The following is a 26,606-nucleotide window of genomic DNA, read 5'->3' as shown; positions in this document are numbered from 1 at the left end:
TCTGGGGGTTTTATAATGGAGTGCTTATTCTTAAGTTTAAGTTTAGATCTTTTCCAGGAAGGCTGTAGTCCCAATTTGACAAGCATCTTCTGGATGTCTTAATTATTTTGACGTCCGTAAGGCTGAAGGCTTTGGGAATTTAGCACAGCTGTCCTGAGTTCCTTTCCTACCCTGGACAGTGTTCCTTCTGTTTACCATGTGAATGGTGAATAGATGGATCTAGAAACAGGAGGTACAGTAGGAGCTACTACAATTTGTCTGACCTGGAAGGAGCCTCTATTTTTGTGCTCCTCTGCAAACAGAAGCATAAACCATGAAATAACAAATTAAGGAACACGGGAACCAGAACAATGCATGTAAGTTAGGGAAGGAATGAAGAGAATCCAGCAACCAGTAACTGCAGAGGAGGGGTATATTTGCCAAACAGAACAAAGAATGGAGTAATCAACTGATTTGGGAGCAGGTGTAGATAGAAGGAACTGAAATGGAGCTGGGGGTAAGGAGAGTAGCACCAGGGGTCAACATAGAGTAAACAAGAAATACATAAGAACGCAAATATAACTGGAAAACAACTAGAAACACACAAATTGGAAATTAAACCAATTACCTAGAAAAAACAGAATGACATAAAACAAAGTGTAACTGAAAACTCAAAAAGACAACTTAACCAGAACCAAACAGCACAGAACGGGCAGAATCATGACAAGAACTTGTTTCTACTGCTCTTGAGTCCATTGACTGTGCAGAGCTCCTGAATGCAATCCAACTTTTCAAGAAGTAGTCTGGATGCATAGGTATTGGATAATATTATATAATATTATATTGTATTTTCATCTTTCTTTTTATTTATTTTTTTGTATTTTCTCTAAAGTGACCTTGAATGTCCAGAAAGGCGCAGTTAAATAAAATGTATTATTATTATTATTATTATTATTATTAATATACACCTTTTACCTCTTAAGTGGTTAGAAAACCTGGATTTATTCATTTAAAAGGGTGGCTGAACAGGTTTGGAAATACACTCTTGTGTGAGACAATGTAGTCATGTTTTTATGACAGTAGATGGCAGCAAAAACTATGCCTGTTCTGCTGTTATTTTATTTAGTCAGTATTTTTTATTGGTACTTATATCTACATGAAGAAAAACTGTAATTGATCTAAATGAAGCCTATCTTATGGAAACTTACTGAATAAGATCCCAGTCCCTTTTTACACTTTTGTTAAACAGTTGATATTAGCTTAAACAAAATATGATTGCATCTTGCTTTTCTTTCTATGCGTAGTAAGACTACAGGAGTTATATTTTCATTCATCCACAAGTAAAATATTTAAAATAAAATGGTGTGGAATAAAGGCATTTCAAGATATTGTGAAAATCTCAGTTTTATTTCTTCAATGAAATTAAAGACAAAACTTTGACAATTGTTTTTGGTCAGTTGAAGACATTTATCAGCATCAAGGTTAACACAGTGTTCATTAAGACAGAAAGTACCATATCAAAACTGCTTCAAATACGTGATTGTGGTCAGAAGGTTACATATATGAACAATTTGCATCACTGCTAGATTACTTTGGGGGTTTTAGTGATTTATTTAGACAGTTTTTTTCTTTCCCTCAAATAAAAGAAACAATTGGGTTCATTGATAAGAACTTTTTGTAAATTTTCTTTTATTTAGGCATAATCCAATTGAAACACACAGGCCCAAATATAAAGACACCTCCCCCTAATATTTGGTGAAGCTAAGGAAACTAGAGCCTTTCTTCATTATTTCATCCACTTGCTGCAATGAACCACTAACACTGACAGCAAGGAAGTACTGCAGCTCTACGCTGCTACCATGCAGGACTAATCAGTATCTTATCCTCTGGTCTTGGTTCTTGTCATTGTGCCCAAGACTGCAACCTTCTCCAGGAGGCATCCTTAAATGCCTTTGAGCCTGAAGGTACCAAACCAACTCAGTTTGAGTCTTTTCGAATCCAAAGCATCTTAAATTATCATCTTTAAATCAATGTTGGATTTAAAATTAGTTCCTCAGCTGGTGTAAGTTTACAGTTCCCTTTATATCTTAATTTAGTTCCCTAGACTTACTGAAAAAAATCTTTTTTATCCTTTAAACAGAAAATTACATAGGAACCTGCTGTGAAACTTACATTTTTCCAGTTAAAGAAATTTCAGCAGCACTCATTAAAACATGTAGGGTAATGTAGGAATATATTTGAGTCTTTGTGTTTAACTTTCCCGAAATGGACATAAGAAAAATACTTCTAATATTTAAAATTTAATTTAGTTTTTTATGAATAACAATTCAACCATAGAAAAAAGACACTGACATTGCAAAACCTGTTGATTGTTTGTGGATCTCTGACTGGAAGTGGATATTTTCCTCTTAAAAGGACTACATGGAAATACTCAGGGGTACAAGTTAATCAGAAGACAGGAAACAAATCTAATGTTCAGAAAGACAAAGGACACATTCACCTGGGTAGTAACAGAACACAGGCAGAGGAGAGACTTGCTTAGATATGTCTGCTATGAAAACCTAAAAAAACCTAGGAGTAAAGATACCCTAAGACTTCTATACAATCTATAAACTGTAAATGTGTTTCTGGTTGTGATAAAATGTAATATTTTATTGAAGATATCTATGTTCATGGTAGTTTATTTTTTACTTACATCTAATCAGTTTTAACATCCCTCCTCGCCAAAAAAAAGAGAAATACAAAACAAACAAACAAAAAAAAAAAAAAAACAACAACACACAAAGCATTTTTAAATAGTTGCAAATAAAGTATTCTATTTTATCTAAACGCTGGCAGAAAATATCAGAACCTCCACTGCCAAACTCAGACTAAAAATAAATGCTTTATGCAAGGTGGATGTCATATTATTAGGACAAATCTATCTTTATAATTGAAAGGCAGAATATTAGGAGGACATGAGCAGTGTCTCACAATTTAAACCCATTAAATATTCCAATTTTTTCCTTAGTTACACATAAATATTTCGTCATATTTTCATTGGGAATCATGTGACAGAGCAGCACACAGTAGAGCATGATTATTTAACAGCAACAGGAAAATTTGTTGATGAGAAGATAGATGGCGCTAAAACAAAGCAATCCTGGCTGCACCCAATACTAGTTTGAGGGAGAAGTTAACCTCACAGCTCCAAATTATAATGCCAGGGCTAGAATAAAAACTGTTTAGATCAAAACATTTTCATGTATTTAAATAGCCAAGTCAAAGTTAAGACTTGAGAGTGTTTGACAAACACTGGTGGTTTTCAGAACAATCAGAGAATTAAAAAATCAGTCTCTAGACATTGAAAGATGAAGCATTCTAAAATAGTTGCAGTTATAAATGCAGTCTTTATGTTTTCACTCAGGTAACCCTAATGTAAATGTATTTCTCACATGAACAAAAATGCATATGTTAAAAAAGTGAATTTTTTTATGCTGCTCTGTCATGTAAATTTCTAGTAAATTTGCACAGGTCTGTGCTTGTAATGAGATTTAAAAAAGTACTCTGTATCAATCTGATTGAAAAAAAAAAAAAATTTGTCCTGAACCCCAAAAGTAAATAGAATATTCAGCTTTTTTTAGATTAAATGACTGATGATCATTCTGTAAACCATGTCAGACTGAATTGTTTTGGACTGTATATTCAATGACATGCCGTTCCCTGTGAAGAGTTGCCCTGAACTGCAAAAGTATTAGAAAAAAGCGGTTAAAAACATTCATCACAGATTGTAATATCATTACTGTGGATTGTGGCTCCAGGGTGGTCAGAAGGATTGTAGATTTTTTCTGTAGGAAAGTGACCTTCTTAAAATATGTGAAGGTGCTTCTGTCACATTTTAGTATTAGACATTAAAAACCTGAAATAGGGTTTCTCAGCAATCACTCAAATGCTTAAGTTTTTTTTTTAAACATTTTTTTCCCCCTCATCATCTCCCTTTAAGGTTCTATTGCTCATGAATCTTTCATAATTGTAAAATGCCATAAAAGATATTCAAAAAGGGAACCATGTTATTTCTCAGGCTTGCATAGCTGATTTCTTTTTGTTTTTAGGTGGCAAACTAACACAATAAATGCAACACAAACTCCTTTATGACCAATATGAGCCATCGTATGCAGACTGAAATCAGCAGCATGTGGACACTGATATGTATGCTGCCCACACACTGATGCAACTTGGCAGACTTTTCCGCTTCTTCCGGAGGAGGTATTTGATTGTCCAGGCAGTTGAGTGCCTGTGTGGGAATGTGTTGTGCTAAGATGGATGATAAATGAGCATCTAAAGCACGTGATTTGTCCGTCAGTTCATGTTGTCTCTGGTCCTGAAAATGTTTTGAATCACAGGAATTGTAGGATGCCTCTCTACGGTCCCCCGCAGTAGGAATAATCTGCTTTGTTGTGCATCACCAACTTGTTGTCCACAAAGTAGAAGCTGTCGGATTGTGTCTCATAAGGATGTTGGATCATCTCACGCACTAAATTAGAGAAAGACAGAAAAAACAAACAAACAAACCCATAGAATTATCAGGGTTTTGTTGCAGTAAATGATTTCTCTCTGTGTGGGGTTTGTTGCCTTTTCTGGTGTTGTTGCACTTTGATATGAGCCTTTATATGAAACACTTACTGATTTCCTCGGAGAGCGTGGGGAACTCGTAAATGTGCTCACAGGTGTTCTTGCTGCTGGGCATGCAGAAGCCAAACTCAAAGTCGAAGCTCTTTAGCAGCTTGTCGCGGAAATAGTGTTTCTCGATCATGCGGAAGTTGTTGATGGGGGTATCTCCCACTGTGAACTCCACTCTGCAGCAACACAAGAATAGAGTCACTGAATGCGTTGCTGCTTGATGCTTAGAAAGTGTTCAAGCTGGGCGTTTTTTGGTGTTCAGCTGGCAGCTGTTAACTGATAAAAAGGCTTTCCCCTCATAGTTTGTGTTCCCTTTGTTCTGGATAAACCTAAGACATCACTGCTAGATGCAAAATGCACAAATTACTGAACATATTTCCAAAAACTCCGACACTCCAAAAACATGACTGTTAGGTTGACTGAGGTCTTTAAACTGCTGTGAGTGTGTGTGCATGGTCATGTGTCTCTGTATTTCCTCATAATGGACTGGAGATCTGTCCAGGGTGCAGCCGCTTCTCTTGCTGGAGATATCATATTGCTGGAGATAGCCACCAGCCCCCTTTAACCCTGACAGATAATCATCAGAAGATGCATTGATGGATGGTTTTGTTATTTTTCTGACCTCAAACAGCAGCTAGCACTGCTACAGGAGATAATTACAGCTTTAATGTAAACAGGAAGTGCAGATATAGTTGCTGCTGAGTATTTTTACCTCTGTCCCCCTCCCTAGCATTTCAGTTGGCATATTGAGTTTTTAAAAAACAGTATATTGTTTCATTCCATTTCTATTTTACTAAGGGCCACAAGAGGAAGCTCTACAGCAACAAAAGCCTTGTTTATTTATTGGATTATGAAGCACATACAATATCAAAGTAAGTGATCAAAGGGCATAAAAACAAAAAACAGAAAACCCTGGTTTAAAACCAGAGAAAAAAAATAGAATTCTGTTACAAAGAGCTAAAATATCTAAAATTCTAAGCAAATGCATCATTAATTTGCCTTAAAAAGGCTCTCTGATGGAACCAGATCTAAAGGAACAGCCCCGCTTCTAAGCTATTAGTCCCTGGAACAACTAAAAAAATCTGACCGGAGGACCTCAAGTACCTGCTACAAACACTTAAAAGTTTGGATAAATAGAAAAGTTCAAGTTCTGGAGGGGCTAATGGGGATTTATGCTCCAATGGGAGACACCACCATAGCGGGCATTGCATTAGTTGAGTCTTGAGATAATAATGCATTAATGACCTACTGCAGGTTAAAAAGACAAAAGAAGCTGCTTAAAAATGGCGAAAGGACATATTGGAAAAAAAGCCTGTCTTGTCCACAGATATTTTTTTCATGATAAAATCCTTATCAAATATCAAATATAAAGTCAAATTTTTAGATAAAAAAATCAAAGCACTGATTTCTGTAGTAGAGATGCAACCAAATAAATTACATTAAGGCTTTTGTTTGTAGCCCTGGAAACCTTTATCATTTTTTGCTTTAATGCTGTGAGTTAATGTCCTGTTTGGGAAACACCGTGTGTTTACTACTATTGGGCCATATTTCTTTAGTGTAATAAAAAAAAGCAGCAGTGATATATATATACATAACGGATAAATAACAGACTATATATAATTTAGCCTCAAACTACTAGTCTCTGCAATATATTTTTTTTATGACACTGCAAAAAACAAACTATTAATTCAAGCACTGTGGGAGATCATTGTCAGGATTTGGTTGTGGTTCGTAGACCCAAATGCAGAGGCAAGGAGGCAGAGGTGATTTTCTTGTGGGTTTAAAGAAAGGTTAGAGAACACAGAGGAAATCCAAAAATCCAAACATAAAAAAAACAAACAAAGTCCAAGCAAACCAGAAACCAGGAACCCAAAAATCAAACATATAAAAAAATTCTAAACAAACCAGAAACCCTGGAGACATCGGGGGGGATACTAACACCAGAAAGAAGGCTCAGAGAGACGGAGTTGGAGGAAGTTAGATGAGGAACCAGCACTAAAGAACTGCACAGAGAGAGTATTTATGGGAGACTGAAACAAAGAGAGGGCCAACGAGCAGATTGGGAGCAGGTGTGAACAGAGCAGAAACAAGGAAAGGAGGTAGGGAAAAAGGAGAACATAAGAGGGCAGCAGAGGACAACAAATAAGAACCTGAGAACTGAAAATAACCAGAAAACACAACAAAATAAGAATGAAAGCACTAAAACTAGAAAACATAGTACAAAGTAAAACAGAATACACAAAAGGAAACATAACAGAACCAAGACTATAACAATCATTTTCAGTTTAATATGAGCTGTTCTCTATGTGAATTATCTGCTTCATTGTATTCAAAACCTTAATCAGTCACAGAGCAGGAAGGAAACGATGGACACCCTTTTTTGAACCTCTCTTGCTGTTGCAGGACTTCAATCAGACAAGTTGTTCTCACTGATCATCAACCTGTTGTTCCATTATTGGCCCCTGCAGGCCTCCTACATCTGCTCCTCTGTTACAGTAGCGGTCATCAAACACACACTCAATAGTTTGACTTACGTGGCTCCAACCTGCCGCAATTGAAGAAAAGCTGGGGTGAACTGGTATCTGACAAATCGGCCGGCGTTGGGGTCACATTGCTTTAAACCAGCTGAACAGCAAGAGGGGGAAAGAAAAACATTGAGGTAGGTTTCTTTGCATAACATTGGGAGTCTAGATCAAGAGGCCTGGGTCTGACCTGGTGTTGGGGGTTTGGTGATCTCAAAAAGGACCGTTCCTGTTTCCATGTCACGGATTTTAAACCGAGTGAAGTCAATCATGTGGACATTTTCCTCAGGAGAGCAAAGATAATCTAAAAAAAAAAATGTATTCAGTAAACATTTTTTTTCCTGTGATTATGACAAGGGTTTTACATTTCATCTTTATCGTAATACCTTTCTCCATTCAAAGAAACAACACTTACAGAAGTGAACATCAGTGTAAATTTAAACTCAGTTAGGCAAAATAAAACACACACAAATTGTTCACATACATCAGATTTACTATAATTAAATCTGGACGTACACTAGGCTATTTGAACAAACTGAAATGCTTTTCTCTACCTAAGTGTTGACAGAACAGTAAAAACAGCTATATAAAAGAATTATTATCTAGTCTCTCACTACTGTGTGCCTATTTATGTGGTGCTGCTGGTAGGAGAACATCTGCCCTAAATTCTAAAGACTATTGCAACAACTGAGCAGTTTTCTCCTTTATTTTTCTCCTTGGTTTTTCTATATTTATCAACATCAATATTAATGTCAACCCTACCCAGTTTCCGTGTCTCAGGTGAGAGTATCCCCATAGCATCCTGCTGCCACCACCACACTTCACTATGGGTATGATATGTTCAGGACAATGTTCAGAATTGGATTTATATTAGAAAAACTTTTCTCTTTGGCTGAACAGCTACATTTAGGTCTTCTCTAACCATAGCAGATTTTTCCACATGTTTGCTGTTCCTAAGGTGGCTTGGGTCAGACTATTAAACAGGATTTTTATTAGATGCCGTAAAGGTTAAATCAGTGGGTTCCTGCTGTCAGATTATACAAACATCGGCCAGGATTGTCTAGAGGAGTCGGGGGAGCTTACCACTCTCCTCTTGGCTGCTTCTTCTCTAAATAACACTTTCTTTGCCAGGTAGAACAAGTTGATAGATACGTCTTTTTTAGTCAGCAGTTTTTTGCTCTTTCAGTTTTCGGGCGATAAATGTTAAAGCTTTTCACTGGTTTTAAGAGCTTTTTTTAACCTATCCCTTTTCCCAATCTAATTCTTTCTGATTTGTCTGGTGTTATTCTCGATCTTTATGATGCTGCTGATTATTTAATGTCCCCTAAAAATCCCAGAATTATGTCAAAAACTATTCTTACTCTTGTCAATGGCAATGACAAATGGAAGAAAACTCAGCTTCTGTTTTAATGATATAGTTAGTGATGAGGTTCAAATTTGTAATATTACAAGGTCTCCTTGCCATTACTCTAATTTTTATCAGCACTCAAACACATTTGCTATTATTTAAGTTGTGACTCTGCCTTGGCTGTTCCAAATCTTTAATACTACTTCAAGTCAGGGGAAGAATTTCAAAAATCTGAAAAGCCATCAATCATTTTACTTCTTCTTCGCAATTGTGTGCTTCTGGTATCAGAGTGTGAACCGTTTTCCTGATTTCATCATAAAACTGAATACTGTTGGCACCAGAGCAAGCATATTTGCTGGTCCTCTCTTATTTTGTTAAAGGTTAGATTTAGAAATAAGGTGTGAATTGTGTTTAGGTTAAGGTTTGGTATGTACTGGTAATTGTTAGGGTTATTGTCAGGGTTTAGGACATAGAAATGGTTAAAATAGCACTGTAAATCAATGTAACTCAATGGAAATCCGCACATTCACCTCTCTACATATTTCTGTATTTCTATTTCATTAGTTACTCTGTGTGGACACTGTTAGGTCAATTTCCCAGGAATGTGCTACTTTTAGGGACTTCAAGTACTTGTGGGTCATCTGGTCTCCATGATAAGAAATTCACTTGTTGAGTCGAGGGTTCTGTTTAGGACTGATCTATGGATTTAGTTTAGGTTAAATCTAGGGTTAGATATATGGTTAATGGGTAGGGTTAGGGTAAGGGTCTTTGTTAGTCTATGGAAATGAAAGAAGTCAATGCAAAGTCTCCGTAAGAATAGCAGGAGTGTGTTTGTGTGGTCATGCGTGAGACGCTCCGTATCCAACGGGACAGGATTAGACCTAAGAGGCTTATTGTGTTTTATCATCACATGGACCGACTGGTTTCAAAGCAATCACACACACTCAAACACACACTGTCTCTCTTAAAGACAGGAATGCTAACTATAGAAGTCTATGGAGCAGAACTGTTTGTAAGCAGAGCTTTTAGAGTTTACTGTAAACCAACATTAGAAGCATCTGTACCTTTATTCCCGGTAATAACTCACACATAAAGCTGTGCTTCAGCATCCTCTTGTGTTTCTAAGGGTTAAGGAGCAGATGGGCAGCTCAGGCTTTAGCCACCTGCTCAGAGATATTTATAAACCTTTTTCATAAAGTACAGTGTTTAGCAGCCAACACCTTGTCTGAAAATATCCTTCCTGTGAAACATGAGTATTTAGAGCCTGCTGTTTGCTGTAATGGGCAGCGTGGCTGACACTGAACACTGAAAAATATTTACGAGCCGACAGGATGCACTTAGCATGAGTCTGAGGTGATTCACTGATTAAAGCTGGAGCTGTGCAAATCGCTTTAGCTTAAAAAATTAATAGAGCTATTAGCTTAACCTAGTCATTCAGAAACAGAGTAATATTGTCCACGGGATGTATAATTTTCATCTTAAACAACCGCTGAACACCATAACTCCCTCCTTTGTGTATAAGTTTATAACTGATGCTGACATTGTTTTTTTCATGTTTTCAATTAACTTCACTATTTGCACCTCTTATATCTCTACACATTATGACTAAATGTACTTCCTCCTCAGTGAAAATTACAATATTTTAGGGTTTTCTGCTCACCAAGCTGCTAAGTTACTCCCAAGCACACACACACACTGCAATTATATGTATATAAAACATAAATTAAACCACATTACAATGCTGAATTTAAATAAAAGCATCTGTTCCCATGATTTGGATAGGAATTCCTTCTACTGGTCACATAACTGAAAGTTCTTGTTTACTTTCAGATACTTTTGAGAAATACAATCTGATTTTAAATGATGAGTGGGAGCACATTTTGATCATAATCATTGCCAAAAACCAACCAAACCAATCTTTGAAACCATTTAAGAATGGTTTATTTAATTGGCTTTTCACTTGGATATTTTCAGCAGATAAACTTTTATAATGGTCACTAATAGTATGATTCAGCAGCATTAAAGCAACATTCTAAGACTCTCAAATACTATAAATCAATACGATGCTAAATTCTAATTGCGCTGCATTATAACAGTCTTACAATCAGCATACCTTTTGCCTGAATTTTAAAACAATATGTCATTAAATTTGGAAACCGCTCCTTTGTTAACCTTTTTTATACATTAGCTTTGCTGCACTCCTAAAACTCATTTAGAAACTGGGCAGAGATAGGCAGGTGAGTGAAAAATGTTTTTTTTTTGTTTTTTTGCATGTGTAATGATTTCTTTATAGATATCGTAAGAAACACACAATTTCAAGATAAAATGACGCATTTCATACATAAAAGAATCTGTAACCACATAGAAGTCATTACTTATACATTAAAAAAAATATATTGGTCTTTAGGGCAGATTAACACACCAGAGGAAGGACCACACAAGCTATTCTACATAGAACAAAGAGAAGCTTGATATCTTATTTTCTATTTAATTAAATTACATCTGTTTTTGAAAAATTTTAATTTTGTTCTTTTAGATAAATTCAAGGCTATTTCACATATTGTTATTTATTTATTTTTTGCACTACAGGTTATTTATACACATTCTGATACAGTTGTAACCAGAAAGTATTTTGTTGCACTTAAGTATCACTAGATGATGCATAAAAAAATATGTCTGTAAACAGCCCTGCCAGAGATGTAATGAGATGGTAGGTATAAGAAGGGTGGATATCTAGACCCTCTCATAAAATTACATAACTAATCAACATTTAAATGCTTTGCTAAAAAAAATAATGTACCCAATCTATCACAAAGATCACTGCCATTCTATTAAAATGATGAAATTCATACATTTTATTTTTCTACATTTGTATTATTATTTTTATTTTTTAGATACCAATTTAACTATCTATTTGCAACTCCAATGTTTATTAAAAAATTGTAACACATTTTAAATTAGGGAAAAGCTTATGAAGTTTTTTTTTATTAATCACTGTTGTAAGTGTAGTTCCTGCTTTATTTCTTATCTATTAAAGAAAATTACAATCACAATGAGAAAATGACAAAAGACTAGTTCTCTCTTTCCATGAAAAGCAAAAAAAACAGGAAAAACTAGAAATTACTAATATATATGTCAAATTTGAGTTATATTCCTCTGAAATATATTATGAATTATGTCTCTTTTCATTTAATGTGAGGAAAGAAATTTTTTCAGATCGAAATAAACCTGCTGAAGATTAGATTTTAAAATTCAAGTTTAAAACTACGATGATTAAAAGGCTTATTCAACAACTACACCTACTTACAAAGGCTGAGAAGGAGTCCAGCTTATGCATTTTGCCAAGCAGATCAATGATCCACTGATTGTTAAATGCTTTGTGATCAGAGCCTGATTATTCAAAAATCTGTCAGTACATTCTAAATTTGTCTCTCAACCATCTTTGCTTTCCCAGTTTTTTTTTCCAAATATTTCACAGATATATTTTGTGAATCAGACATGGCAACCTGCTGGGGAATCCAGATGGACTGTTTGATCCGACGGCACATTCAGTAAAGTCCCTGTCAAAGCGAACGCTGCAAGAGCTTCCACATCATTGTGTCCCTTCCACAGTCATACAGGCTCTGCAAATATCCCACTGATGTCACAGTCTGAGCTCACACCGCAGCTTGACTACTAACAATGGCCTGTACTGGATGACTTTTAGAGATTTTAGCATAGACCAAAGCTGTTCTTTACAAAAAGTAGCACAGTTCCAGACAAAATACAACTATTAAATAATGACTGATTAAAAAAATATGTAATGATTAATATAGCCTGGTTTACCGACTGTTTTTCATCCAAAAAGAGATCTATACAGATTTAATGGGTTTGTAAAGTTTCAGGCTCTAAATTTCACACTGATGGTAGCAAACTACATTGTAACCACAGACCCACTGGGGTGCGCTGACAAAATGACAAACTGAGAGAAGTGAGGCTGCCTTACACAGGTACCACCGGGCCCTCTGACCACCATCAGTAGAAAACACGGTGAAGTGAGACAGATAATCTAACTAAAACTAATCTAACTGCCCTGGCTCAACCAACCAACCAGAGCCAGGAGGAATGTCTGAGAAGTGTCAATTTTTTAAGTGTTTGTCTTACACAAACAATAATAAGAATAGGTAAAGTAACTAACTATTGTGAGACCTAAATAACATAATAAGCTGCAAAGAATTTTTCAAAACACACAAAAATAAAATCAAAACTCAACTCAGGCATGAACATCCTCATGCAGACCCACATTACTTTGCTACTGTAAGCCTTAGCATGGACCACTCTTTAGTATAGAGAAAAACACCAGACAAATCAAGAGGTATAAATACTATTTTATGATTGTTTATTTTAAAACTTTTTCATTACAATTTCTAAAGCGCAAATTCACAGCACGTAATCTCAAAGCATGTTACAGTTCACCAGATCATCCAGTCAGATTTATTCAAAGTTTTCTATCTAAGGAAAACCAGTTGATTGCATTGACTCGTTGATGCTTCAGCAATCCCTCACACTAAGCATGCTTGTAGCGACAGTGGAGAGGAAAATCTCCCTTTGAACAGGAAGAAACCTCCAGCAGAACCAGGCTCAGTGTGAGTGGCCATCTGTGATTCAGACACCCCCACTCTGTAATTGACATTTATGCACTATTTTTGCATGTTACTATCACTAGTATTTCTGATTCTGATTCTGAGGCTGACTGGTGTTCAAGGAGACAGGAGCAGACATTGTGAAAAGTTTATCTTTTCCCACTGTCATTAAGACTCAAAATATCAGAGAAAGTGTTGGCATTCCCTCCCCAAGCACTGCTGAACAATGTTCCTTATTAAAAATGAACACTTTCCTTGCTCTACAACTAACAATAATATGGCCATTTGAAGTTATTTCCAGAAACAACAGAAACAGTCATAGTGTGAACTACTGAGCACGTAATAAGGAACTTTTTAACCAGTCTGAGGGAACCCACACTGGTACTGTATCCGTTTACTGTGGTGCTTGATGTTTAACTGATATTGTTTGTAAATTTTGAAGATGTGTTGCATAATTATAGATTCAGTTCGATTCAATTCAGTTTATTTATATAGCATGAATTCACAACGCATTTCATCTCAAGGTAACCTGGCAGTAGCCAGATTGATAAGTCTGGAACTGAGTTGTCATTATCAATTTGGGATGTCTGCCGTTCAATCTGTCCGTGAAAAGGAGGGATGTTTAGTACAATGCTTTCAGCTGATTGGGTGACGTGCCAGCTAGTACCTGCCTTCCATAATACGGTTTCAGCTAATCGTAGCAGCGAATTGTGATGTTTCGTAAGCTGATAAATCAAACTTTTTCTAAATCCTGTCAGAAGAAAAGCACGGACATCTTTCCCATCTACAAATGCACAAAGTGCCTTTCAGTGCTCCTTTCCTTAAACAAGAAATTTTTCCTGTTTTAGCTAAAACCAAGTCATTTGCGGAATCGACAGGTGAGTCCATCAGTGTAGCCATGTTTGTAATGTCCCGGCAAGGTCCTTCTGAATGTTGTCATTCCTACATGTCCTGCCCAAAAAAACACTGCTGGCAAGTCATTGTTCTGACACGTGGTTAGGAGAGGTTACAAGATGAACGTATTAGGGGGGAGTCTTTCACAGTGGATTTTTTTTGTGAGACTCAAAACTCAGATCTCGCGATAATCCAGCTTGCAGCACAAGGTTAAGCTCAAGGCACTTAACAGAGACAATTAAACCAGATCACAGTTTGGTTCAGAGTTTTCTGTCAAAGGAAATCATTAATCATATAAATTACTCACCTGCGCGGCACTCTACAGATGTAGACTAGCTGTATGCATCTTTTGTTGCTTCTTTGCACATTGTCCCTGTTAGATAAGCTACTGAACTAAATTAAAATCCTACATATTGAGGAAATGTTGTGTTTTCTATTGGGAAGAAAACTGCCAGGTTTACAGGAGCAGAGATTTTGACTAATCATCCATCCTTTATCATTTTGTTCCTCTTATGTTTTAGCATGAGCCTGTCACTGCCATTTCTATTCATTGATTGAAAATATAACTTTAATTCTATCCCAAGGATCTATATTACACCTTGTTGTAAAGCATTTGGCTTATTGAAAACACAATTTAGAATGTTTCCTATCTTAGACGAATGAATTCACAGTGCATGTTGTTGACTTAATCTAGTAGGTTAAAATGATAAAATAATGATGAAAAAAAAAAAAAAGGTTTTAGTCAAATATTAATGACTACTGCTAATGTGACGTCACAGTAAAACTGTTCTTTAGTCAGTAATGGCTCCTTACTGTGGTACGTTCAGGGACCTGGAAAAAACATCAGATTTTTCTGCTTTCCACTAATCAGTTACTAGACTGATGAACCTGAGAATCACCTTATATGTGTCTGCAGCTATTTTCTGCATGTCTCTACAGGGAGATAAGAGGATATAACTATTTCTTTATCCTCTTACACCCTAAGGGGGTATAAATAAATTTCTGCCTGACAAAAACACACAAAAGTAAATAACTTACAGCCTCAAAGCTATTAGATTTAAGAAGAAACTTTTGGTACGTCTGTAAAGGTAAGATGTCATAGAATGGTTTTCTGGTGTCAGCACCATTGTAGCTTTGACCCTGCCTGAAATATTAGGGACAAAATACAAAATATTTTGCATTTTTTGAACCTCGCCAAAATTTTCTTTGAAATAAACATTGCAAAACACTACCAAAATATTATTTATAGCACAAAAAAGTAGTACAGACTTTCAAATCTAAATGTTGTGTAAAAATATACCAAATTTGGACTGAATCAGATGAATCATATTTATTTTAGAATGGTATTAGTGAGAAATTTCTTAGGTGGAGGGGCCAGTTTGGCACATTTATCCATAAATGTCACCAAACTGTGCCAAATATGTTTTTTACATCAATACTGGGGGTTTGGTAAAATTACGAGGTCATGTAGCAGCTGGACCCGCCGGTGGGTCCGTAGGGTTCAAGGGGTTATAAAGCCTGAAGAACTGCTTATAAAATCCTATGTGATGGTTACAAGATCTTTGCTAGACCAGAGGAGGAGTAACTATATTAGATGGTAATAATTAGGAATTATGACTAACCTCGAACATCTCAGGGTACATCTCAGATCTTCGGCATTGTTCACTAAAACTGCCCATAGCCTTCTAAAGTTGTTAAATAAACAATGTAAAATTTTGTTTACAAAAGGAAACAACAGATATTTTGTAATTTAAACTCAAGCAGAATTTCTGTAATGTAATTATAATGCTTTAGTGTAAATTCCTTTGGATTTTAAATCGCAGTGAGCAGATTTTCCTTGTGTTTGGTAAGAGCAGACTGGCGATTTTCAGCCTATATGCAAGACTAAATGAAACAGCTTTGCTGTGTAGTGGAAAGACTCCTGCAGATATATTGAAAACGATAGAAATAATACATACTACATACTATACATCAGTCACTGTCCTTCTCTCAACTATATAATGTAGAGATGTTTTTGTGAACATGTGTACAGTAACAAAATATGTCCCACAAAACAATCAATAATGTGAACTGAAATATCCTGGAAGCAGATTCAAGTTTTTCTTCTGTAATTCTGTCCCAACATTAACCTTTCAGTTTAACAAGAACAAACAGCTCAAAATTACAGCAGGATAACTGAGGTGTGGAATTAGCTCCGGCGAATCAAAGGTTCAGTGTTTTTATTTCTCTACAGAAAAGCCCCGAGGGGACACTAAACACGGAGACATGACATTCAATCCTAGCAAACGGGATCTGCTATGGTTTTACCACCATTTGGCTTTAGGTTTTATAGATACAGTGCCTCAGAACCCTTAGCTTGAGTTATTTGGGTTGTATCCAATATGCAAAGACAAAGTTATTCATAATGATAGATGAATATACTGTAATATTATTACAACTAAAACCTGAAGAAGTTTGAATTTCATTTGTAATCAGTTCTTCTGACTAAATATGGTTTATTCACCATTTACAGCTGCAGTTCTTTTGGGTGTCTCTTAAACAGCAAGTTTTTAGGGTTGTTGGGGAGAGTTTCCCCTTCTAGTAGGACAGAAGGGGAAACTCTCTAACAGCCTCAAGTCTTTCGCAGCCTGTAACCAGTTTTCTTTAAGAAATTTCCCGGCAATTAGCTCTATCCATTCATCCATCACATATGACCAGCTTCTCTGTCCCTGCTGAATAAAATCATCCCCAGGGCATGATACTGGAACCAGGTTTGACTGTAGTGTTGACGTATTTGGACTGTTGTGCCCATTAGTGTTACACACTTTTTTATAAAACAAAACCATGCATAATTTGCTTCTGTTTCAACAAGAGTGTGTAAGTTTTGATCCAAATATGAGCTTTATTTAATGTATTAAATCCATTTTTAAGTCAATCTGCAGCATAGGTACTCAGTGCAGGCTGCCCTACACAAAAACCTGCCTATGTAAGTTGAAAGGGTCGGATCTATCCCTGAATTTGTCAACACCAATTTACATCAGTCTGAGCTCCTCTCAAAAGTTGTTAGGCACCACCTCAAAGGTTGTACTCTAGCACCCTAGTGGCTAAAGTTACGCAGTGCTACTTAAATAACCAGTCACTCGTTTTTGTTGCTATCTGTCCTATATTCCAAGTAGGATCAATCAAAGACGGCTGTTGTAACATAAAATGTTTAAAATTGATAGAGCTTCCCACCCAAGAAGCTTTTTCAATTCAATGGAAAAAGCTTCCTGGGTGGGAAAAAGATTAATTAATTATCACTGGTTGCTTGGCTGGAGGAGGGCAAACCATTATCAAGTCATGGCACAGGTTTCAAAGGTACTAAATGGAGCAGGAGTGATGTTGCCTCCTGTGTGTCTAGCCCATCAAACTGCTAAAAATGAATTGTTTGTTCCCTGTAATTAGCTCAATATATATATATTTCATTTAACTCATAGTCACTGACCTCCATTAAGAAAAGCACCCCACAGCACGCTGCTGCCACCATAATGATTCACAGTAGACATTCACAACACTTTGGAAGGATCTGACCAGAGCACCTTCCTTCACATGTTTAACATAAATTATTTTAAATAACTCTTCCAGAGTTGCCACAGGGACCTTTGACTTTTTATGAAGTACTTGCCATCACCAGAAATTTAAATCCTAAAGGCAGAATATCGGATCTGGACTCGAAATTGGATCTGATTTGAGGTAAAAAGATCGAATCAGGATTGGAGGCTTAAAATGCTGATGGGGACATCCCTAGTATTCCTGTAATTCAATCGCAATCAAATAAAAGAGGGATGAATACAAATAAAGGCAATTTTTTAAATATTTTTTCTTCTGAAATAGATAAGATACCAAAAACTGTTTTTCTTTCTCTTGATATTTAAGCTTTACTTTTTGTTATCCTGTCTGAGAAAACACTGTTAAAGTTTGTGTGATTAGACTAAATGCAAACAAGGCCAAGAGGTATGCATGTTTTTGCAATGCACTTTTTCCTATTTCTTTTTCTTTGCATTATTTTGTTGTCTAATAATAATATTCATGTCTCAGAACAAAGTACAAATTCAAGGCTATTGTTAGAGCTGTCTTTTCATAAGTGCAGATCAGTACTTTTTTTTTCATTCCTGGGGAATTGAAGTAAACGTAGCAACACTTATTGTGTCATGCTGTGCTCAGAAACAGAGTCTGTCTGAGACCAAAGTGGCCGTCTCACAGAGCAGCCGAGCTGCCACTTATAGCTCCTTAATCCTCCAGATAAGCCCTGAGTAACAGACTTTCAGCCTCAGGGATTGACTTCACATGCCTTATTCTTTCCATCTGACTCTGAGGCCTCTGACTGATGCTGAGACCTTGTGGCGAAGTCACCTCAGAACACGGGGTACGACAATCCAAACATGTGCCGACGTGTCTTCATATTTAAAACAACCTATGGCCAGGGCATCCAGGGAGAAGCTGTAGTTCATATCAGGATTTATGATGCAGCTGTGAGGGGCAGGCCCTTTCATGTCTCTCAGCTATAAAATCACCTGTGGGCAAAACTGGCAACTGGTGAGGTTCATGGAGGGGTTGCACTCTGAACACCTGAATGCAAATAAGATTCTCTCTTCTTATCTCTTTCCAAATGACGTTACTAAGGAGAAAGAAAAAAATATTTACGTATGTTTGGTAGCAAATTGTTAAGATATTCACAAAATAAGACTAAAGTTAGTCCATATAATTGCTTTTACCAAATGGTTGCAATGCCAAAGATGTTGGTTAAGTTTAACAAAGTAATACGAGATGAAACAATCTGGTATGAATGGAAATAAACAGAGGATAAACAGAGCAGAAAAACCTGCTACAAAAACTTGACATTGGTGAAAAGCTTAATCTCCCAGTAGAGTGAAGACCCTAAACACACAGTAACAGCCACAACGGTTCGTTTTTAGACATTTTTTTCTGTTTGAAATAAACCTAAATCATATCAAAATCTGGGTCAGAAGTCAGAGTAACAATCAGACTATGAGATGCTTGTAATGAAGGAGATTAAAATAAGACTTGTATGCCAATTTGAAAGACATTCACCAAAAGATTCTAAAACTAAATAGAACAATGTGCCACACTTTTAAGTATTTTATTTGTTGATGAAAAAAAAGGTTAAAAAAAACATGTATAATGTTTGGACTGTGATGTGCGTCTGCTGGTAGCTCTGCTGCCTTACACTAAGACAGGCTTTGAATTTAGGTCTGTTGAATTTCTGCAAAAGGTTTGCATGTTCTTATGCATGCATGAGTTCAACTCAATCTAATTCAATAAAAAAAATGTATTCCTCTCAAAAGGAAATGACAGCATTCATTTCCCCTTCAGTCAGAAACATGATTGAAAGGTTGGAAACTCTTAAGTTGCCCTTGGGGATGTTATTTTGGGTGTTTCTGCGTTGCTATGTGTTAATTTTGTGTGTATCTGGTGGTGCTTGATGACCAGATACAGGCAGAAATGTTGAAAAGATTTATGTAAAAATCACTTTTTGTGTGCTTGTAACATTGCAAAATCTTTGATGAATAGTTTTGAAGGATTGCGTAAACAAGTATTTAGTAAAATTACAGGAAGCTTTAGTTTTTCGGATATATGAGTAAGGAACTTAAGGGACGGTTTATTTTTTTTAATTGGTGCCTACTTTTATAAAACCTTCAGCTTGTTTTTCATCAAATGGGAATAAATTGCTGGATTCTGTTTATAGCTCTTTGGGATGGTACTGGGTCAATGACTGATTGTGGCTTTAATTTGCGGTATGATATTTTTAAAAAAGTATGATAGAGCACGAGGCCTGATTAAACTATAACAACTTTGAAACTTCTAGATTTTATTTTCTGTAGTCACAACTTCACAAAACACAAGATGACAAAAATATCTGAAGATCAAAATGGCAGAGCGACAAATTAATCAGCACCTTTTGCTTTTGTTATTAAGGTGGAGAAAAAAAGGTATTGAGGTACGGGGTGGTGTGGATTCATTAAGAGCAACAGTAGCACAAACAACCTGTCTGGTAACACTTTCATAAAAAGCAGCAACATGAGGAGGCTCACGCAGCGCAGATGCCCTAAAGTCTGTTTTTTAATCTTAGAGGTATTGTGGAGGATTTATGCTAATTTTTCTCCACTTGTGAGAGCGTGGACGAGCCCATTTCTCCTCGTGCACTCTGTTTAAAAGTTGCTGTTTGCTTCGTTTTTACAAGCTTACTTTCCAAAAGAAGATTTGCAATTTTTCCACTTTGTCAGACTCACCGACGGTAAGTGAAAAAGGAGGACGAGCACGTAGGACGTCCTTACGTAAACATATCACCAGAATGATTGACAATTAGGAGGACCACTAATTTTGATGATCCACACGGAAAAAGATCTTCCACAATATGTTTAAATTATCCACTAAAATTTGACTTTGTGTTTCTTAAGCCACTTTGTACTAACTTGATAGTAAACTGCAGGTGATTGTCCATTTGGAGGACCCACATGTGCCCAAATTTTAAATTGAAATAAATAAATAATGTCTTGTGATGTTGCTTCAGTCTTCCCACTTTAGTTGCTTCCTCATGACGCTATTAATTTTGTGAATTATGACTCCTGCAGAATACCCACAGAACAACACACATTGTACCAAACAAGCTCTATTCCACAACACAGAATCCATCCCTTTCCTGAACAATATGATTTCTCAACATTCCCATGATACTTAGACTTCTATATAATTATATAAGCAAATTAACAAAACATATTCAGGGGATCTAGAAATATTACCTTAGGAAAAACCAGACTTGTGGAGGTCTTTTTGATATATTCCCTGTTTATTTATATTTAATAATGATTCTGCGCAATCAATCAGTGTTTGTGAATAAAATATGTTCATATATGCCCTTCTAGCTAAGTCAAATGCTGCGAACCAATCTATCAGTAGTTTACACAGCAGCTTATAATCATCTTTACTTTCCAAACAGGTGAATCTTAGAGCATGTACAGAATAAAAACAATAAAACTCCTAAAAGACATACCTATCTATGCTGTACCAATTTTCAAACCAACTAGGGCCTAAATGGGAAAATTGCATCTGACTTTGGTTGTATTTTACTTTCCATATTGTTCTCAATTAGCTCTAGAATTCTATTCTTTCAAAGAAATGCTTTGATTGGTTGGATTTAGTTGATTTTGGTTATTCTTATTATAAATGTTGAAATGATTCTGGAAAATAATCTACATGTGTCATTATTTAAGTTATTTTGTTTTTCTTTATTATCTTTAGTTATTGCGCTTGGTTAGCTTTTTGATTTTTTTTCTTCAGAGTTTTGTTCTTTGTTTCTTTAGACCCTTTATTTTAGGAATTTGGTGTTTTGACATTTCTTTATACTGTTATTTTGTCGTTTGGCTTTGGTTTATTAATGTTTGCATCCTTTTGCTTTGTGATTTATGTGTACATTTCTCTTCAATATTTCTTAGTATTTTTCCTGTTTGAATCTTCTTTCTCCATCATTTTTTTCTCCATTTTTGTTAAGGTTCTATTAGTGTTATATTTTCCTCTTCACTTCTCCCCATTTCTTTTTTAGCCAAACTCATCAGTTCATTAGTGGATTCTGTTAAACTCTTTTCTTGTCTTAAGCTCTTATTTCCTTTTAGTCTGATCAGGATCCTCTGTATTAAGCGTCTTCATGGCTGATGTCTGTTTCTTATTTCCTTTTAGTCTGATCAGGATCCTCTGTATTAAGCGTCTTCATGGCTGATGTCTGTTTTATTTATTCATCCTTTATTGAATTATCATCCACTCACCATTCGGTCTCAGAGCACCTGTTTAATTACCGGTATTGGTCCTGAACAGCATGAGAAAGATAACCCAGCAGCAGACACCAGCTGTGGAATGAAGGATTATGTATGTATGTATATATATATATATATATATATATATAAACTTGAGAGAAAGTTAACATATAGGACTGTTTATGCCAAATCTTGAAATCAAAGACATCAATAAATCAAGAAATAAATAATCAATGGTTTTATATTCTACATTTTCCACTTTTTTTTTTAGGGATTTTCTTTTCTTTTTTTTGGTGGCAGCTTATACTTGGTTAAAAAAAAAACTTCAAGACTAATCCAAATATCTAAATATCTCTTTCTATTTTTTCCTCACAGTTGATATAAATACAAATTTAAATACATAAATCGACTAATATGATTACAAATAGAACAATATTTGTGCCAGATTTTGACCCAATCGTGTTAAACTGAATTGAAATTAAAGCTAATTGAAACCATTCAACGAATTCTTTGTCTATTATTGTCAAAATGTGTTTAGTCTAAAGGAGCTCTAGTCCCACTTCCTTGTTCTTGGCTGATGGAGCTGGAACTTGTTGTTTTCTTCTTCTGCTGTAGCTCCTTTACTAAAGGTTCAACATGTACATTCAGACACTTAGTTAAAATAAGGGGTTATTAGAGCTCCTGGCTCCTTTCAATCATCTCAGACAGCTGATGCTCACTGGATATTTTCTCCTTTCATACCATCCACTGTAAACACACTAGCAACATCCAAACAGCTGTCTAAGGTATTCAGAAAGAAAATTGTATCAGCATATGAATCTGGTGAGGGATTTGAATAGGTCTAATAAGAGTTAAAAGGAAAAAACCTCTCTGCTGTATGAAACAGCGTGCAAGTAGAAGAGGATAAGAAGAGCTACCAACATACCCTGATCAAGGCCTTAAAACAAGTGCACCTAGAAAGCATACAGCAATATTCTTAAAAAAGGAAAAATTAAATTCTTGATGCTTCAAATGAAGTATCTTATCAGACTCCTGCAGCTATTGGTTTAACTTCTATGAGGGTTTCAAGGGTTCTAAGAAAACCAGGAAGGTCCCTTTAAGGTTACACCTCCTATGATTAATTATAAGACCATAACAGGGACTATGTTGGGTACAAAACAACTGCCGCATTTCAAAAAATGATACGATATAATGCCAACTGCAAAGCATAGAGAAGGAAGTACAGTAGTTTGGGAATGCTTAGCTGCAGCAGGGTTTTGCCAGCTCACCATCACTGAAACTACCATGATTTCTACAATAAATATGTCCAAGGCTGCTTAAGGAAAATGTGAAACATTTTGTAAAAGAAAAAAATAAACAAACCTGAGGCAGTAATGTTCAGTTAGACTGATGTAAGAAGTGAACCCTCATCACTAAAATAAAAACCAGAAATAGAACCCAAAGTCACCACTACAAACAATTATTCACACAGTAACACATTCCTCAGACAGTGGAGCTAGAGCTCTTCAGCTATAGACCTAACATTCAACAGTCTTACTGTTTTGTTTTGATCCATAGTCAACATTTTTTATGCATTTCTAAACTCTGTGTTCTAAGTGCATAGCCTCTGTTAAATGAATCTTATAAGAACTATGCTGATATTTGCTACAAACAAACAGAAAACAAAAAAGGAGGTGCGTGTTTTCATGTGGATTTACAAATAAAAAGCCATAAGAGCAAAATAATGAGTGAAACACCAAAGTCAAAACTATTTTAATGCCAAAGACCCAATAAATCAAGCTAGAAACATGATGTGGTGAAACAGGGTAAAATACTGAAGGTTTGAAATTTTTGTTTTATTTCTGCAAGTTTGATTTTGACCAAATCAGCTAAAAAAATAAAAATAAAATATGAGCTGTACTACTATATGAACATGTAGTTAATTTTGTATATTACTATGAAACGTTACAGTGAGTTATTATGTGTGATAATATTGGTGAATTTCGCAATAAGGACTAGTGGTGATGAATTTATGAATTCATTAAAGGATAGTTCATATGAAACACTGACAGCAGATAATATACAATTTATCCAGTTACTGATTAAATCTAATCTTTGTTTCAATTTTAACCACGTTTTTTTGAAAAAGTTGTTTCTAGGAAAACTTTCCTAGTCCCAAATCAAATCCATAGTCTCAAATTTACTTCTGTCATAACAAGTCTGAATGCATGGTCCTCAAATATTTAGCTAACATTTCACACCATACAAGGAGTAATTATCAGTATACATATATTGCCATTCCACTATAGAAGGTATATTTGTTTTCCCATAGAGCTGTGGGTTGATGGTGGTGTGTACTTAAAGCTTTCTGCATATCTGTTTTCTGTATTTGATGTGGGTTTTTTTTTCCTGAGCAAAGCTTTTCTTGTTATTAGATTATGGTCAAAAATGGCCTAAAATGTTAAATGATGTCCGAACAGGACAAATAATAATCTATTTAACAACCCAAACAGCGCCCTTAAATAATACAAATAATAACTTTTGATAAAAATAACAAAAAACGATGTTTAAACAAGAATTGAAGTAAAGCATTCTTTATTTGACCATCTTCTATAATTTGTCACTGGAGTTAATAATTACCTGTTTGCATCACTCCATTTTACAATGCTTCGTTTCAGCTCTTCTGACATAATCCAGATTACATGTCAGCCGAGAGCAGAGATTACCACACCATCACAAATGATTTAGGAATTATCACCCTGATGAGACGCTGGTGTTTGTTCTTCACTCAGAGGTGGCAACGTGCAGAGAGAGGTGATTATTTTAGAGTTAAACTTCTACACTCATGAGTTTGATTTTGGATCCAACATCAGAGTCACTTCCTGCTTTCAGTGTGGAGGAATACACATCATCATTTTCTAGAATATTTACACTTCTTTTTCAGGAAATTTAATAAAACCTCTGAAGGTAACTGAATTCTTAAGTTGTTGGTGAATTTGAAAATATGGCATAAAAAATGTGTCTATTGAAAATGTTCTGTGATCATGTAATACTATCATAAAACTATACAGAGCTTTAGTGAGGACGATCAATTAATCGGATTAATGTTTAATTATAAGTTTACTAAATTTAGTAATGAGCTACAAATACTGGAGTCTATATTTCCATGCAGTCTACTTGCTTATTTCAAATCCAATCTTCTGGAAAACTGCTCAGCTTTATTTATTATTTTACTGGTATTCCCTTCCTCAATCTTAAAATATATCTGATCCCAGACCTATTGTTGTTGTTTTTTCTGTCTACTCAGTCCTCTCAAACTTTGAGAAACCTCTGAGTTTCTTCCACTCAGTTATTCCTTCCCGCTCTTGCCAAATGTCTATTTAGGATAGAAGCTTGTCCTCAGTTTTTAGAATTTACCATTGTATATTACAAACTTCAAATCCAACTAAACTGCATGTAACTGAATATAGTTGCATAGTTCTTATTTTCCACATCCTTGTGTAAAACCTGTCAAACTGGATGAATGGAAAGAGGCCTCTTTGGAACATTTAACATATTCTAGCAAAATAGTGTAGAGTGGTGGCCCAGTGGTTAGGGCATAGAGCTTGAAATCCCGAGGTTGTGAGTTTGAAACCAACTCCCACAGACTGCCACTCTGGCTCTCTGAGCAAGACCCTTAACCCCTGATTGCTCCCGGGAGCCCTATGATAGCAGCCCACTGCCCCCCAAGGGGATGGATTAAATGCAGATGTAAATTTCTCCAATGTGGGGTCAATAAAGCTCAATTAATTAATAAATAAAATAACTAACTTCTAACCACCAGCTGATTAAATATCCTTTTTCATCTAGGCTCTAAAAGATCCAACTTGGCATGTTTTCCATGATATAATAAAGAGCAAAGCTGCAGGACACAGCACTTGTTTTTCCCTCCCAGCTGGGAGCTGCCTGAAGTATCAGCTAATAAGTGGATCACATCCCATGCCACCTGTTACCTCAGTGCTGCAGGTGTCTTAAGGTGAGCTGGAGTTCAGTTTAGCAGGTGAAACGTTGGTAAACTAAAAAGAAAATATTTTTAAACAAAAAATTCACACCTATTATTGGTAGCAGGAGAAGTTGTATAGCATAACCACAATGATAAAGATTGACCTACTCATGGAGTCTGATACCGACTGGTTAAAATACATTTAAAGGTGTCGCTGTCCATGGTACTATCTTCCACCACAGCAGGTTACTCACTCTCTGTGATCTTCTGCAGCCCCAGCACATCCTCCGGTGTTATAACGGTGTTTTTGCGCAGCTCTTCTTCGGTTCTAACGGGGATGCCCATTTCTGATGAATTGCAGCCCTGCTGCACTTTCATGTCCAGCCGAAGAGGGTTGCAGCCGGGAATTGACCGAGGCTCTCTTCTTCTTCTTCTTCTTCTTCTTCTTCGTGCCGCACAAACAGATTTACTGCGCCGGAAGCCTTCAGATGTCAAACAAGCTCTACGCTGCTACCAAAATAACTCCTTCTCCATGCCTCCTCCTCCCCTTTTCGATCCAGTTGGAAATAAAAATCACTGCTCCGCTCCCTCCCCGTTTGCCTCGCTCTCGCAGGTTAGGCTCATTGGCTCTCAGAAGCTATTTAATCCAAATCCCGCTTTAAATCGAGCTAGGTGTGCTGTGCTCCTCTTCAGTACCAGCACTGCCTCAATGAACGTTTGAATTCGCATCATTGTTCCACAAAACAAAGGGCACTGAACATCACATTATCATTTGCTGTAATTTAGCACATGAACTGCACTAAGAGCACCATCTGTGACAATCATCATATTGTG

At 36.1% G+C, this 26,606-nt stretch overlaps 1 protein-coding gene across 1 annotated transcript; it reads right to left on the bottom strand.

Annotated features, from left to right (window-relative positions):
• Window positions 1–1,426: 1,426 nt before the first annotated feature.
• On the bottom strand, window positions 1,427–26,206 carry unc119 (unc-119 lipid binding chaperone). Its single transcript, XM_015390967.1, has 5 exons — window positions 26,027–26,206; window positions 7,351–7,464; window positions 7,173–7,263; window positions 4,642–4,814; window positions 1,427–4,492 (listed from the first exon to the last, which is right to left on the bottom strand). The coding sequence occupies exons 1-5, from the start codon at window positions 26,148–26,150 to the stop codon at window positions 4,380–4,382; spliced, it is 615 nt and encodes a 204-aa protein (XP_015246453.1). The 5' UTR covers window positions 26,151–26,206; the 3' UTR covers window positions 1,427–4,379.
• Between the last annotated feature and the right edge of the window lie 400 nt (window positions 26,207–26,606).

The sequence above is a fragment of the Cyprinodon variegatus genome, unplaced genomic scaffold (genome assembly GCF_000732505.1).
Source record: "Cyprinodon variegatus isolate N-32 unplaced genomic scaffold, C_variegatus-1.0 Scaffold520, whole genome shotgun sequence".
In the NCBI taxonomy this organism is placed as follows: domain Eukaryota; kingdom Metazoa; phylum Chordata; class Actinopteri; order Cyprinodontiformes; family Cyprinodontidae; genus Cyprinodon; species Cyprinodon variegatus.
This window is presented reverse-complemented; position numbering and strand designations above follow the sequence as displayed.